The following is a 17,228-nucleotide window of genomic DNA, read 5'->3' as shown; positions in this document are numbered from 1 at the left end:
CTTTCGATAATTCGATGTAAAGTCAATAGGAAATTTGCAATCAAGTCAGCACACGGTTGGTCAAACAATCAAGTCTCACCCAAATAACCTTGCCAAATTACACAATGCCATTCAAACCCACTGAACTTTAGAAAATATTTCAACATCAGCATACAGTAATGGGCATGTTATAAAACAAGAATTTGGTCTTTGCTTGGATTTTACTTATTTGATGATGTGTTTTTATACAACGATTTACTGAGTTGGGTTGGAAAAACCCCTCAGCCCTCTATATCTGTATTTAAAACATTGTTTATACCAAAGACAAAACCATTATTTTAAAGACAAGTCCATTTTCAGTGCCCAAGTTTATAATATTTTCATATCAGTTTACTTTGAGAAACAGAGCATCTGTTAAAACGAAACACTGTTTGTCTGCCTCTTTCCAAGTCTTCTCCAGTTTTCCTAAACAGTCAATTCATCAGCCTTCTGCTCTTAACAATGTCAGATAAATAATCCAGACCACACGGCAAAAAAACAAAACATGTTTATGACCTTTCATGTAGCAATTCAGGCCTGTGCAAAACATACATTCCTATCCTCCCTACTCGCAAGTCATTCTTGACTTCCCTGTTGCTTGGGTGTGAAGTCTGTTTTGTTTTATTGTTGGATCTGGAAAACAAGTACGTGAGTTGAGTGTGGGGCCTGTCTTATTTCAACGAGAACTGTTATTGCTGATTCAGAAGCCCGGTGGCATTGACTGGGCCACCAGGCTTGAGAACAACATAATGAAATTGAAGACGTGCCACAGATGCACAATGAGAGCTCCATTACAATAGAGCCGCAACATTCAGATAAAAGAATTTGTGCTGCAGCAACAAGCCGTCACAAGACTTATGTACAGATACATGAAACCCTTGTGTTGCTGTATGTGTTGTGCAGTGCCATGCATTTTATTTATTTATTATTTAGTACACTAAGAATATTTTAATGCCAGGTCAAGTAACAGGAGCTGAATTGAAAGTATGATAATATGTAATTGTTTACACAATTGTAAATGTAAGAATTGTAAGTATTGCCAAGTGATCTTTAAATGCACAATTATAATAGGAGTATAGTGTTAACCTTATTATTATGTTATTATCATTAATAATAATAGCTATAAATATAGTAATAGCTTTATTATTATTATTATTATTATTATAAAGCTTGTCTAGGGCACTAAATGAACACTTGTATATAAAAATATGTTATTACAACAAAAACTCCAGTCATATAGATTAGAAAATATTAGGATCTTCTGTGGAGAAATGACATGGGATAGCAAACACTGGCACTCATATGATTGCGTTTAACTCAACCAAGTAGATTTGCTTCATAAGACTGTACCAGGGTCAGATGTAACAGTATCAGGTAGGATAACTGTTTGAGCAATATTTTTGTGATTCTCTGGAACCGATTTACACCGAGACTGAGATTTGATTTATGCTTCACTTCTGTGTGACAAACTAGATTAAGGTTATGGATTCATTGACCACTGCAAAGTTTCTTGAAAGAGAGCCAACTTATTCATTGTGCTGATGGAATACACACTCTGTGCTCCTACTGACTGCTTAAACCGCTCAACAATCCTGTCCAATTACATATGTACCACAGAGTGATGAAAGTGGAGACAGACATTGATAAACTAATAAGTGTGGATACCTAAGATATTAATACATTCATCTTTCTTACAGACAGTAAATAACATTACAGGCAATTATGTAGCAACTCAAATTTAATCATTAGGCAGAGAGTGACGGATAAAGCATGACACCAACTGAAACAAGGGAGGTCTTAATCTACCTGACACAAATATCTTTAAGCCTATGGCTTTTGTCTGAAAGAAAACCAAACAGGAAAAGAAAGGAACAGCAGTTGTTTAAGCTAGTTGCTGGATCTAAGGGGAAAAAAATATATATAAACAAATGTTTAGGTTTATACTTAAGCTGTGAGGTTTGTTATTTTCACAACATTTCACAACATTTTAAAATAACAGTATTTGTTACATAATATTTTGTTTATTACAAGCTTGGTAAATGCAGTGAAAGCAAACACTGTACATTTTTCTGTAAATATTGACTGAAATATTTATTTAATTATTGACTGTAATATTTATTTAAATATTTTCTGTAATAATATTTCCTGTAAATACTTTTGGACATATGTAGAGTAAAACACCTTGAAACAAAGGTATTTGTTGTATAATTTTTTCTTATTACCACCCTGGTGATTGCAGAAGGCCAACACAAAATATTGACTGAAATATTTACTTTAACAATACTTACTGTAAATATTTCTATATAAAAAAATGATACATGTTTTTCTCATATACTGTGATTCTGACTGTAAATATTGCATTATATATATATATATATATATATATATATATAGCTGTTGTACTGTATATCTTGTTTGGGAAATGCAGTGAAGGCCAATACTGTAAATATTTACTGTAATAATATTTACAGCAAATATTTCTAAAAAAATAAGGTTATTTATTGTATATATTTTTGGTGAATGCAGTGAAGGGCAACACTGTAAATATTTCTATAAATAAATTCACAAATGTGTTTTCTTATTATAAGCTTGATTAATGCAGTGAAGGCAAACACTGTGAAAAGTAATAAATAGATGAGTATATGCACCTGTATTCCTCATTATTTTAATTCATGTATGCAGTTGATAAGGTCAAGTTAAACTGCTTAACATGCTATGTTAATTTATATTAGATAATAGCTTATCTAACATATCTGACAAGTCTTACAAAAAAAAACATTGGTTGTGTCTCTTATACTCTTAACAAACTCTTGGGACATCAAAGTGCCGTGTATTCATAAGTACTGGAAGCCTTTACATACAGATGCACACACATTAGTTCTGTTCAAAATAACAATGTAGCACATTGCCTGGTTATGACACCCTGTTGAGGTCTTTGTAATGAGTTTTGCCAGCAATGGAGTACTACAGACACAATAAATGAATCTCCTTTCAAATTAATATTACAAAAGAAATGCAAGACAGGATAATAGTCTTTCATTTTAAGAAGCTTTTGAAGCATTGATGCTTGTTACAGTGATCCATACATTTCAAGGTCAACAAAAAATAAATAAAACATAACCAGGCTCTTAAATAATAAAAGAAGCATACGTCTACAATATCCCAGCAGAGTATGATTAAAAATATCTATAATTCAGGTCAGTCAACATGCTTTTTAAAATCAGTGCCTTCCACAGTGTTCACTTTATTTTCTCAGTGAAACAAGCACTTGTGAAAATCCAGTGGGATCGTTCAGTTTGCGAACACATAAACACAATTTTCAGAATGGCAATCTCTTTCCTTTTTGTCACTGTATGACAAAGAAAAGGGTCAAAAGCGATTTGCTTGTGAGGAGACAAGAAGATGAGTTCAAAGTGGTTTATCTCTCTTGTACTTCTCAGTCATAAGTGTCCAGAATGAGAGGTCAGATGAAGAAGACTCATCTCTTTACATGGCATGGTGGGTTGCCATTGCACTGAATCCTCAGGCAGACCTGTAAAACACAGTGCTCACAGTGATTTCCTTATGAGAATGTTGACAAGAAAATTTAAATATATATATTTTTTTCAACACAACATACCTTTATTACGAACTGCTACTATACTAGTCCATCATAGAGTGACAGAGCTTGTACAATGGATGGATCTGCCTTCGAACCCTCCTGGAACTCTTGTAGAGTTAACTTCCCATCAGCATTCTGGGTAACAAGTATACATGATGTTAGTCTGTTTCATGAATATGTCTGCTAGAAGACATTCTTTATGAAAAACATTGTTCCAAATGATACATGCTGTCTCAGAAACTTCACACACTATAAGCCACATTAATAAGATTTTCCATTATGCATGAAGAAAACATGTTGCTTCACATGCCCAGCAGGGGGCGAAAACGGATTCACAACAATGCAAAGCACAAAACACCACTCTTCAGCACCAGTATCTTCCGAGTACCCGGAAAAGCGATCCTGATCTGAGATTTCAATGAGAAACACAATCTCTGTGGGAGTTCAACTGTGAATATTCCCAAACAATCCTTGATCTCATCCTTCAGCGCTCAAGTTGGGCATTAATGCCAACGTTAGTTCAAGCGCATGCCACACTATTTCTAGACCTGAGGGCAGTGTAAGTGATGCTAGCTTGACCACAGATATGAGCTCTTGTTTCTTACTGTATCTCCTTGATGTGCCTTGTAGGCTACTGCATTGATGGTAGAGGATGTGGATATTGAAACTAAATTATTAACTATTGATATTATGTCAAAGGTATAAACGGCACTGGTTTGGACATTACTTAAAGGGGTAATTCACCAAAAATGAAAAATCATTTACTGACCCACTTGTTATTTCAAACCTGTATGACTTTCGTTCTTCCATAGAACACAAAAGAAGATATTTTGAAGAATGGTCCTATTGACTTCTATTGTACGGAAACAAAGCCAATGCAAGTGAATGAGGATCACGGTTGTATTGTTACAACGGTTGTATTGAAGGTTCTTCAAAGTATCTTCTTTTGTGTTCTTGGGGTTTTTTTTTGTAACCCGATAGTTAGGTTAGAGATATTGGGTCGTTTTGTTAGGTCATTTCTGACGTTCATTGGGTCCATTCTGTAACAACCCAGCCAGTTGCAACTTTTACCATCTAGACGTAGACTTGTCTGTTTATCGGTTGGAACAAACACCATCCAGTATCAAGAAGAGCAATGAAAAACCTCCATATTCTGCAGCTCAAGTTCTGTTTATTTATTTATTGTAAGTTGATAAATAATTGCTAGTAACTTTATGATAAAAGGCAGTACATTAATAAAACAACACCGCAAAAAATAATAAATAACAGATATAACAAAAATAATAAATAACATGTTTGCAAAAATAACCCAACAGTTGAGATAAACTTTAAACCCAATATATTGGGTTAAAATAACCAAACAATGGGTCGGTGCTATGGTAACCCAGCATTGGGTTATTTGTTGGGTCAATTTTAACAATTTTTAATGAGTACAGGTTTGAAATGACATAATTATCATTTTGGGGTAAACTACCCCTTTAAATAAGCAGCGATTTGCATGTTCTAAATCAACTATCCAAATTCTTTTTTTTTTAACATAACAAAACAGACATGTCACAAAACAATACAAGACCACAGTTAGACAGACATGTTACCTTATCCATCATGGCAAAAATGCGATCCACTCTCTTCTCTGGTGTGTTTTCCTCTTCTGGAAGGTCCACTGTGTTTCCCTTAAAAACGCAAGCAATATTTAAAACATAGGTGATATTTGGCACAATAAAAATGGAATATTTGTCTACACTTGCAGCTGAAATCAAAATGTACCTACCACCATTTGATAGATGGCGTCCACTATATTGAGCATTTCATCACGTGTGATGTAGCCATCATTATCAAGATCATATAGCTTAAAGGCCCCTGCCGTATGTAACAAGAGGTCATGGTGAGATTGGTGAGTAGCTATTCCAACACTCCATGAAGAATGTCGAAATAGGACCCGATACTCTTCAAAAACAAATGGTCAATAAAAGGAGATGGCTAAGCTTTAGAAAAGTTAGTCATCCACAACACCATAGTGGGAAATTTCGTTGCTCTGTTGAACACAAAAGAAGATATTTAGAAGAATGTAGGACAGCAAAAAATTCTCGGGCACTTTTTACTATTGTTATTTTTCATACAGTATACTATAGTAGTCAATGCACTAAGAAAGCTCCTAATTTAGCTTAAATACTACTAGGAGTCTTAGCTTAAAATGATTCAGGACCAATCTAAGATAAACTCTGATCAAGGAAAATCTTTTTTCTTAGTTAGGAGGAGGGGCTGACCCCGTTGCTATGTATGACACAGTCTTTTGAAGACAGTGATTATTTGGTTGCCCAATGAGGAAAAACAGCTCTTTTAACTATAGGATTTAAGTATAAAACATTAGATTGAAATGATTAATTATATGTTTATTGTTCTGTTTTACCGTACTTTTGCAAAATATCCAAATTGTTTGTGTGATCATTTTGCTTATAGAAGGTTATGATCAAATTTCTGCTTGATCATTGTATTTTTCCAGTTGCAGAATGTGTTGTGATTACTTTCTGGCGCTATGGCATTTCTGCGCTGTCTTGGATGTAGAGCGTGTCTCTAATAAGACAGTTAACTCACTGTCATTCTATTCAAGTTTATTATATTTGTATAGCGCTTTTACAATGTGCATGGCATCAAAGCAGCTATACGACAAAACCAAAACTAAGAAAAACTAAAGTTGAACACACACACAAAAATCTTAATAGTAATATGGAAAATGTCATGCATTGCAAAACACATTTCTTCTCACTTTTCATGTTTCGTCCACTTTCTCATGTTTCATGTTTTTCGGGAGGAAGCGCAGTTTAAGATTTTTGATTAAAGATTATGAAGGGACATAAACTTAAAAAATGTAATGATGAAGTGCACAGATAAGTCATTTGTAAAAATAAATCCATAAAACAATGGGAGCTGTCAATTTCATTGTGAATTTGCAGGTGCAAGGTACAGTTTTGTAGTTTTTTCTTAAAGAAAAAATAGATCATATACCCTACGATACGTTACATTTACCAGACAAAAAGCAAATCGGACATCTTACGATTACTGATGTTTACTGAAGTGTTTGGATTGTGAAATGAGAGACATAAAAAACATCTCCACAGTAAGGATCGAAGGCTGGCTGTTGGAGTGACTCATAACAAGGCATCGAGTGTACGAGTCAAATAACACTATGGCAAATACAGCAGTGAGATGTGAGAAACAATTCTTTCATCTCCATCTTTAGTTTTCTTTTCACTTCAGGACCCCAGAACAAACCCACCTATAGAGTATACAGTCATTCTCCCTTCATGTAACAAAGAGACAATCTTACATGTCAGAGTGCAAACACAGGTCAGTGCCTGGAGTGACAAGTCAACAGAGAGAGAGGGTGGAACAAGCAAGAAGGGGGGAGTTTAATTAAACTGTGATAAACTGAGGGAACTGAACTTTAGTGATAAAAGGTTTGAGCTGTCAGGCCTGGAAACAGGCCCAGTCTAGCAACGATAAAAGATCTCATTGACTTTTAGTTATGAAACTGAACTGGTGTGGTCTTTAATATTATAAATGCCTCAACATTTCACTGTTGACTATGTTTTTGTGGTCTTGTATGGTTTAATGATGACAGGTACTTTGGTGGTGGATGAACGCATATGTTGAGTACAGTACCGTGACTTCAGGATAAATCATGATTACATTGTTTCTTACACATCACCTTGGACTTATACAATTAATCAAAAACGTGCTTACAGCGAAGCTTTTCATCCAAGGTCCCGCGTGATGTCACAGAGAGAGCCTGAATGAACTCGGAGAACTCAATCCTTCCATCCTGAGAAAAAGAAAATCAGATAAAAAGGACAAAAAATCAAGTAATTGAAATAATTGTGTCTTTTATTTCTGCCCCACCCTCTGTTCTTCCTCGGGGCTACAGAAATTGCCTTCTATTGCCAAATATAAATAAAAAGTTATGACACCTTTTTAAATGTTTTTATTAAACGTTTGACAGTATAATTGATAATACAGCTTCCAAAATCTTTATTATATACCCTTATCCATTCTCTATAGCCTGAATTTGTATGATTCATGTTTAGGCACATTATGATGACTAATACTTTTGTTGTGTTCACTTCAGATCGAGCAGGAGAGCGTAAGGAACTTCAACAATGACAGACAGCATTCAGGTCCTGTGAATGCAATTATCCAATCAAAGCATTGTTCCAGGCTTTCAGCCTAGTCACTTGATTTGCACATGTTTGCATGTTTATTTTTTTATTTTCTAATGCATTACTAAAAACTCAAAAAGCGTCCAATAAATAAAAAAACTAGTGTGCATGCATTAACTTGACAAGAGGCTTATGAGAGACAATAGACTGACAATAATGGGCAATAATCGCTGCTGTCCGTCCGAAACCTTGTGTCTCCATGTTTCGTGATTTTTATTTTTTGATAATGAAATCATTATTATGTAAAGCTACAATGTGGTTACTGCTCTATGTTATGAGTCACTGTTCCGTAGGTATATGAATCATGTTTAAAATCACAGCATTTCTACACCCAGTAGACACATTTAGGGACTGAATTGTTCCAAATGAGTAAGAAGAAATATGAAGGGAGATCATGAGTTTTCCGGTCGGTGCTGTAGAAATGAATCTACCATGTTCCAGTGAAATGATGGTGAGCAGTCTTGGGTTTCAGCCGAATATAAATTTAGCATTGAGATCCAAACATCCAATTCCTATGGACAAATGACTATAGCTACTGGTACAGCTAATGGTTCTACCATTCTGAGAATGTTCTGGGGTTCAGTCAGTTTAAGTTTTTTTTACCTGTTCTCTCATGTGGCTAATGCAGCCAGGTTTATGCAAATGTCAATTAAAACAATATCACGGAATGACTGCGTTTCCATTAAATGATGTTATGCGATTAATGTGTAATTTGATTCTTAATAAGTCATTCTGGCCGTACTTCTCTTTTGTACGTTTTATGGCAGGTTAAAACAAACTTTAGTGCATAGTGCCACCTACTGTGATGAAAGAGTGAAGAGAAATGTCTATATTTCTTAATGTATTTTCATATTACCTCACTATTCCTAATAATTCTGCATACTGCATATGGGCCATCATTTAAGATATTACCTAATGTGAATTTCTTACATTTTACCTTTCCAAATGTTCTATAAAAAAAACATACCGCTTATGGTAATGTGATATTTTATTCGCCACATGACTTATTAATATGACAAAAATTGTTTCGATTGCAGTTTAGTAAAATATGTCTTTATCGTACTGCCTGAAAAAACACCTCATTCGAGCGTGAGAACTTTTTTGCGATACATGGGAGTTTTTGTGAAATTGACGTGTTTCCATTGGGCGTATTTTCAAAGCGCGATTTCAATTTTGCGGATTTTGAAGGGTAATGGAAACATGGCTAATGACTCTCACTGTGCTTTGATGAATACCCACACTATGAAAATGTTTTGACTGAAATGTAAGATGGTTATACAGTTGACTTAGGTTTTTTTCGAATATGCAGACAGGTGAAGTCTGGTAATGCCTGGATGTTTTCTAGCATTTAAAGCAATTAAAGGTGCTCTTGTGGAAGATCTAATGCTAAAAATGAGTACTGTCAATCGATAAAAAAATTGTATTAATCACATAACTTTTTCTGTGATTAATCACAAATAATCGCACATTTTTTGTTTTATTTATTCATTTGGCAGACGCTTTTATCCAAAGCGACTTACAGTGCACTTCTTACAGGGACAATCCCCCTGGAGCAGCATGGAGTAAAGTGTCTTGCTCAGGGACACACTGGTGGTGGCTGCTGGGATCGAACCGGCAACCTTTTTTTTGTATTTATCAGTTCAGTGGTTTAACCCACTAGACCACCATCTCCATTGACGCACATAGCATCAATGTTTATAAATATACTTTTACATTCTAATAATTTGACATTTAATCTCCAAATTAATGTAGAAACAAAAGATTTCTTTAACAGCGCTATTTTATGAATGAAAGCCAACATTCTGATATTAGTACTGCAACTGATGTCTCCATTAAATGTATAATTTTTTCTTCATTTTATCATTAATTATAGACATTTAACCTTGAAGTACAGTATAACGGATAGCTCTCATGTCTAACAGGCAGGAAATCTACAGAAATTGACTTAATTTCTCAAACACTTTACAGTCTTTAATGCAAAACTTAAAAAGAATTAAAAGCTACAAAACACATTGAATTCTCTTTTCTTTTGTTCTTTGATTAACAGTACTGTCACAGCAGCAGGTAAAAGACGGCGGCGTCTTTAAGAGCTGCAGCTCTACGCAGATCTGGTGCCCTTTCCCATTTTCTCAACTCTTTGCATTCATTTTGGATTTATTTAACACTTTAAATCTGTGCCTACAAAATTGTAGAAATTTGTTCATCCAAGCATGAAAGAAAACTTAATACTGATGCGCTTTCTGACAAGATTCAATGATGTAGCATTACAGCCTTATGCCCGTGACTGTATCCAACAGAAGAGACAGCTATAGTGTTGCTTTGTGCCGGGTTCATTAGTCTACTGAACACGTCAAAGCAACCGTTTCAAATCGCACTAAAATGGTTTAAAGCCATTTACATGAATAACAGCGTGATTATATAACGTAACGCTAAAATAATGCTAAAATAAACAGATGCTGCGTTAATTGTGTAAAATATTTAAACGCGTTAATCTGAAAAAAATTTACGCATGCGTTAACGTGTTAACGTTGACAGCCCTGAAAAAAATGCAATATAATATACATAACTATGTCTTCAGAGATATTTAAAGACCTTACATAATGAAGCGGCATTCACCATGTTGTTTCTACTGTAGCCCTATACGGACAAACTGCTCTGCAGAGCGCATTTTGTAAATATGTTATCTCCTTCAGCAAAGAAGTGAAAATGTGATGACATTTCGTCCTTTAAGAGGCGCCTTAGTGCTTCGAAAAGGAGAGTTGGCGTGAACCGTTGGTTGCAATTTGCAACCTCACCACCAGATGCCGCTAAAATCTCCACATTGCTGCTTTAAGTCTTTCTAAAGTACCTTAATGCATCTAATAGCCAAACTTAAGACTATTCCTTTTTATTTTTAAACTAACAAACATTGTATTGATAAGTACTGTAGAACTACTCAGGGCTCGACATTAACCCTTGTCCGGGACAAGTGACTGTTTTGTAGTGGCAAGAGAGAGAGAATACTTGAAAAAAGTATATAACAGTGCCACGAAAAAATCGGTCTGTCTAAGAATAATAAGAATAGGTGCATTAGACATAGCTGCATGTATGTGTGAATTGCGTTTGTCGTGGCTGTGCTTGTTTGTGTGTGACAATAATCAATGGCACACCGCACTGAGTCCATATAACTAGATGTGGACGTGGAATCCTGTTATTTATATATGTCCTCTGGTTGTCCTTCGTGTCTATGTGAACTTCATCTCCAGAGTTGCTCTGAGAGTTTATTTTAATAGCTTTTTATATTTATCATTAAACAGTCAAAATTTGTCTGCAGTTAACTATAGTAAATAACACTATAGAATACTACAGTAATTTATGTGGACAAATATGCCTCTACTGTAAAGTAAAAAAATGAAATACACAGAACTTTAAATTAAAACAAATTTAAGGTACCCGTGGCCTTAACGAAGTTCTTCTGAAGCGAATCGACGCGTTTATTTAAGAGAAAAAAATATTTTGACATTACTTTTAATGTTTATGTCTAGCTTCCGTCATCTCCGGAATGCATGTGAACCAGAGGCTTGTTTTTCCAGCAGATGACGCAGGCGAGTCGTAAGTCCCGGTGACCAATGCTTCATTTTTAGTTTTGTTAGCGTCAACTCTGGCGGGCACATTCGTCAGAGTCAACTTCCAGAAATACAAGCCTCTTGTTCAAAAAGTGAAGGACAACCACATGACAATGCTTAATGTGAAGCCCTGCTACTTCTATGCTGTAACAAAACAAATGTGAAAAATATTTGACCCAGTAAAAGCATTGAAATGTACAGGGTAACTAACATTTAAATGCAACATTAACACTGAGCATTAAATCAACATTTTTTTGTTGTCAGTGCTGAAGCAAAATTTTCTGGCAGCAACGTCTGGGAATCTGCGGTCAGAACAAACATTATTGTAAGTCCTGGTCCTTTATCCTTGCTGTAATGTCAGACTTGTGAGCTTGTTCTGCGGGATATCACTGCGGTTCTTTACAAACGAAGACTGATGCTATCTTCAGAACAACGACCGCTGGAAAAGTGAAGTTGAGGCTAACCACATTGCAGAATGGAACGGATCGTTGGAAAAGAGCAAGTAAAGGCCAAGGCTAATGTGTTTCTCTAACAACAGCGTTGCCTTTCAAACAGAGCCCATAAATAAACAGGGAGTTGTGTTTGAGTCTCAGATGTTAGTTTGGCTGCTAAACAGCTCTTGTCTGGCAGGGGTAACTGGCTCATATAATCACATAAGATTGTTCAGATAACCAAATTAGACCATTAACCAAAGCATTACTTGGAACCAAGTACAATATGCAAGAGGAAATTAAAAAGGAATTTTACCTTTTACATCCCATGCATATACATATACATTCAATTTCTTTTTAACAGTATTTTACACACATTTCTGGCTGAAACATGCACTCACATCAAACAACAACAACGACCACCAACACACTCGCAGACAGCCTGAGCAGGTGTCTGGTTTGTGGTCATCCATGATTAATGTCTGTCCTTTGATCACTGCTCTAATGGAAATGTAGACACCAGGCGACAGAAACATGGGTCAGACATGTAAGGGGTAATGTACAGCCAGTTGTTTGTACATTATCCCACTTATTACACGGCTACTTGCCACATGAGAGAAAAAACTGGACATGATATGTGAATTTGAAATATTTTATAAACAATTTTTTACTGAATGCAGACCGTCCACTAGGAAAAAACGTTTACTTTCAGTTTTAAGGTAAGAAACAACGTTCAAATGTCATAAACAGGCAATTTGGTTTAATCATTCGTAAGTATAATGCTATATAAGGTATGTTATTAAAAGACATATTTATTTTTTGTGCAATACTAAACGGTACCTGTCAAAATGGTTTGCAGCATCCGGATTACTAGTTATTAGTTTGGATCGGAATAAGAAACCTGCACATGTCAGGACTGCCCAATCAGAATCAAGCATTCCAACAACGCGCGTAATAGTCCCAGATAACAACCGCTCAAAACTAATAACACATGGTAACCCAGATGCAGCAAATTATTCTGACAGGATTTTTTGAAAGCATAAATATGTCTTTTAATAACAAACTGTATATGACATTATACTTACAAATGATTAAACCAAATTGCCTGTTTGTGACATTTGAATGTCGTTTCTTACCTTAAAACATAAAGTAAGCGGCTTTTCCTCGTGGAAGGTCTGCATGTGGTAAAAATTTGGTAATAAATGATTTTAAATTCACATTTCATCTCCAGTTTCTGTCTCATGTGGCAAGTAGCCGTGTAATAAGCGGGATAATGTACAAGCAGCCGGCTGTTATCACGAAATAAGCCCCTTCAGTGTGATACACTGCAATAAAAACCTTACATTAAATACATTATCCCATAGTTTATAAACTTGCAAATGTTGTGATCGGCCAATCAGAATCAAGCATTTTAACGAGCCATGTAATAAAGAATACATAATTGCTGTAACATATAGCTACACCTAGCATGAATCCAGCATCAGAACCCAACAGACAAGTCAAAACTGGACTTAAATTTCAGTATTTTTAGACTGTTTAAAGAACTTGATAATTTTCTATTCTTATTCTGATTGATGATTTTAAAGGACCATTGTTTAATCTTTAGCGTGGGTGTGGTTGCGAATTGCTACTAATGGTTCACTCCACCCCCCTTTCGAAGCACTACGGAGGCTGAGAGAGGACTAAGATCTCATCAAGTTTTCGCGTATGACGCTCTTTTGTGCAGTTTGTCCGTTTATGGTTAATGTTGTAACAACATGGTGAATTCTATCTAAGCAGAGCCACGCTGTATGTGATAGAAATAGTTGATTCTTAAGTAAGAAAAACATAATGCTTCATTATGTAAGATTATTACACAACTACACAAATTACACACTTAGTTGAATAACTGATAAAAGTATTCGGTATTGACATTTCTCAAGAACTCAATTTTCCAAAAAGAATCCTTTAGTATTAAATTACAACTGCTCAATACAGTAATTAACTAAATAAAGTGTGTTCCTATCTTAGACTTTATATAAGACAATAGAAAAATCTTTGGCCTATAAGGAATTCAATTACGCAGCATCCTAATAGTGGTTTATTTTACCTTGTTCTCGTCAAAAACATTGAAGACAAATGAGGCAAACTTGGTGGGGTCACCGAAGGGGAAGAACTGCTTGTAGATCTTCTGGAAACCTGCAGCATCGAGCTGACCACTCGGGCAGTCTTTAATGAAGCCCTTGTACCTAAAGAGAGAGGATGGATTCATATTATAGTACAATAATATCAAGCACATGCTGCTTTACAAGAGCTATAAAGTCTGCTCTTCTTTAAACCGCTAAATCTGTTGTCTTCTCATACCTCGCGGTAAATTAAGAATGACATGACAGCCAAGTTATTCAATATTCGAATTTCACACTCGAGAATGAGTCTAAAGTGGTACGATTGAGTGTCTGTTGGATTGTGACATGTTTGTCAATCCCTGTCTTGTCAACAGGAAAACAAAATTGACAAACGCATTAAACTATTACACACAGAGAAGAATAGAAAAGTAAGGAAAGCTGTATTTCATAAATTTAATTTTGCTCACTTTTCATTTCACACAGTAGTTTCACACATAGAAATTTCACACATTTCACACAGTAGTGTGTTAAAAATGTTAAATGAAACCCCTGATGTCAAGTTCAATGGATGCAGACGGTTAATAAAGCTCGACCTACCACATAATGAATTCATGTTAAGTGATGAAACGCGTCACCTCACAAAAAATACATAATCTGTCATTATTTATGAACCATCATGTTATTGCAAACACATATGCTGTTACCATGTGCCATACACTGCCACTTCCTAGTGACCATGTCTAGTAAATCCAACTTTAATTCTGTTTGATTGGTATGTGTGCCCCTTTATTGGTAAAGAAAAGGGGGAAAAGGCAATATTTCAAATGGGGAAATCAGTATACAAGTGTCTTGAGAAACTTTAAAATGAATATTTAAACCCAAACACACTTTAGCTTTAAGGTCTATCAAAGTTGTGAAACCAGAGAAAAACACAAAAAACCTGCTACGCAAACACACATGCACTCTAGTGTCCACAAGGGGTCAGGAGTTTGTATAACCCCCTGTGGCTGTATGACGCCATCATCTGGCTGCATGTTGTGCAATGCCTACTGTGTAATGTCTCAACAATTGCCCCATTACGCCACAACGGGCGGAAAAAAAACACCCAGACAATCAAACTGATGATTCACAAATCAATTTGGCTTTTTTTACAGCTGAAACCGGAACAAGTAAAAGAAAGGAGAAAATGTTCTCTGTAGGTATGAATCATGCTTGATTCAATCACTGAAAAGCATTTGTAGGTGGTTTGGGTTGGGATGGAGAGTGTTTGCTGCCTGTCGGCAAGACCTCAAGAACCTTTGACGTCTTAACCCTTACCCAACACATCAACCTAAACACAGGGATGTTAGCCCTTATGAAACGAAAACATATGATGCTAAATGTTAAAGTGATAGTTCATCCAAAAACCAAAAATCCGTCATCATTTACTCAGCCCCTTGTCATTTCAAAACTTTACGAATTTCTTTCTTCCGCAGAACACAAAAATAAATATTTGGAAGAATGTTGTTAACTTGTCCCCATTCAATTGCATTGGTTTTGTGTCCATTCAATAGAAGGGAATGGAGGCCAGTGCTGTTCAGTTACCAACTTTCTTCAAAATATCTTCCTTTGTGTTCTGCGGTAGAAAGACAGTCATACACGTTTGAAATGATCACAGGGCGAGTAAATGATGAGAGAATTAAAATTTTGGGGGGAACTAAGTAATACATTAAGGCCCCCTTTTTTTATAACATTTTTAAATAACATAATATTTATATGACTATATATAACTATGTAATATATTTTATAAAATATTGTTTATATAAAACACGTATTTATATATTCATATATTTTAATAATTATATTTATTATAAATGCATTTCATATGTTTATATTGGTAATTTATATTTAACACATATTTTTCAAAAATAAAAAGCTGCGATTCCTTATGTATTATTCAATATACTCTAATATTGTAATAAACAATGCATAATTCCATATATTTTCCAATTTGAATTAAATGATTTAATATCGAAGGTAACATGTAGGAAAATATATTTATAGTTCGGAGTCATCTTATCATCCTAGTTAATGAATATTAATAGGTGATACGCCATTTCCCGAAAATCAAGCGTGTTATAGCCATATTAGGATTACAGTTTACCAATTTCACATTTATTCGGTTGACTTTTTAGGGTCGATTTTTGCAAATTAAAGAGTGGAACACACAACCATAACCGAAGGATCACACTCTGCATGGGTTTAAACCACGAACAGAGCGAGCATGGTGCAAATGAGAGGGCTATCCACATTCCCTTTTCCACTAACCACCTTGATTGCGACTTAATTTGAGAGGGCCGCTGTTGTCAAAGCAACCCCTGCTGTTTTTGGAAAAGTGAGAAATGCAAAGCGATCCAAGTTCAAATATGATGTGAATAAATAGAGCATCTACTTTAAAAAAAGACACCCAGATGTCGACAGAAAACAAAATTACCCTGAAAAGCCTGTTATTAAAAACATTGAAGCGATGATCTATCTTCATCACAGCATTTACAAGGCAAGACTCTGATTGCCCAAAACACTTGCAATGCTTCATGACGTTCTAGTTTGTGAAAACGCTGTTGCCCCATCTAATTACTATCAAATTGTCTATGCATCTCTTATATTCAACTACTATGAATGTACACTGACTGTATGTCTAGAGTGGATCTCAGATGCTTTGGCAGCAAAGATCAGTAATTTCACACCATTTGTTCTTAAACCCCCTGCTATTCCTCACACAGCTTCACAGCTGGTGGCTAAATTGTCCGTCATCACTTCTGAACCATTCTGCTCTTAAACTCCGGGAAACGCTTTCTTGGGATGCAGTTTGTGGAACGAATATGTAATTAGAACAGAAAACCCTCTTTCTCCTTCAACATGGGATGGGTCGATACATATGAAAACTGCCATGCCATGTCAAGATTACAAGTCATTTTTTGGATGACCGTTGAGGGCTAATTGCATAGCAAGTCTGTTTTTCCAGAGGCAACAAAAGATGCCCTTCCTAAACATGTCATGGTTTTGGGTGCCAAACTAGGTATAGTGTGCATGTCTATACATGTGTTTCTGTTTAGGAAGAGTTCTGATAAAAGCTTTTCAATCCTGCGGCATTTTGCAGATTGCAGTAAAGTTAAATACATTCAAAAGCGTTCATTGTGATGGCGGGCACACACGAGTTCATATCTCCTCCAGCCAAAGACAAATGACTAAATGAATTGGCCCTTTGTTGA

General features: G+C 35.5%; 1 protein-coding gene across 2 annotated transcripts in view; it reads right to left on the bottom strand.

The window, feature by feature from the left end:
* Positions 1–1,738: 1,738 nt before the first annotated feature.
* The window catches only part of ncs1b (neuronal calcium sensor 1b), a 29,876-nt gene continuing 14,386 nt past the window's right edge, over positions 1,739–17,228 (bottom strand). For both annotated transcript variants that reach the window (XM_056773178.1, XM_056773177.1), the window contains 6 exons: positions 13,962–14,100; positions 7,364–7,442; positions 5,391–5,479; positions 5,215–5,292; positions 3,638–3,754; positions 1,739–3,550 (listed from right to left, as the gene is read on the bottom strand). In XM_056773178.1, coding sequence (XP_056629156.1) covers positions 3,656–3,754; positions 5,215–5,292; positions 5,391–5,479; positions 7,364–7,442; positions 13,962–14,100 — 484 coding nt within the window. In that variant the 3' untranslated portion in view covers positions 1,739–3,550; positions 3,638–3,655. The remainder of the gene's footprint in view (positions 3,551–3,637; positions 3,755–5,214; positions 5,293–5,390; positions 5,480–7,363; positions 7,443–13,961; positions 14,101–17,228) is intronic.

Source organism: Triplophysa dalaica, chromosome 18, assembly GCF_015846415.1.
Source record: "Triplophysa dalaica isolate WHDGS20190420 chromosome 18, ASM1584641v1, whole genome shotgun sequence".
Lineage (NCBI taxonomy): Eukaryota > Metazoa > Chordata > Actinopteri > Cypriniformes > Nemacheilidae > Triplophysa > Triplophysa dalaica.
Note: the sequence above shows the minus strand (reverse complement) of the source record. Positions and strands in the feature narration are given on the sequence as shown.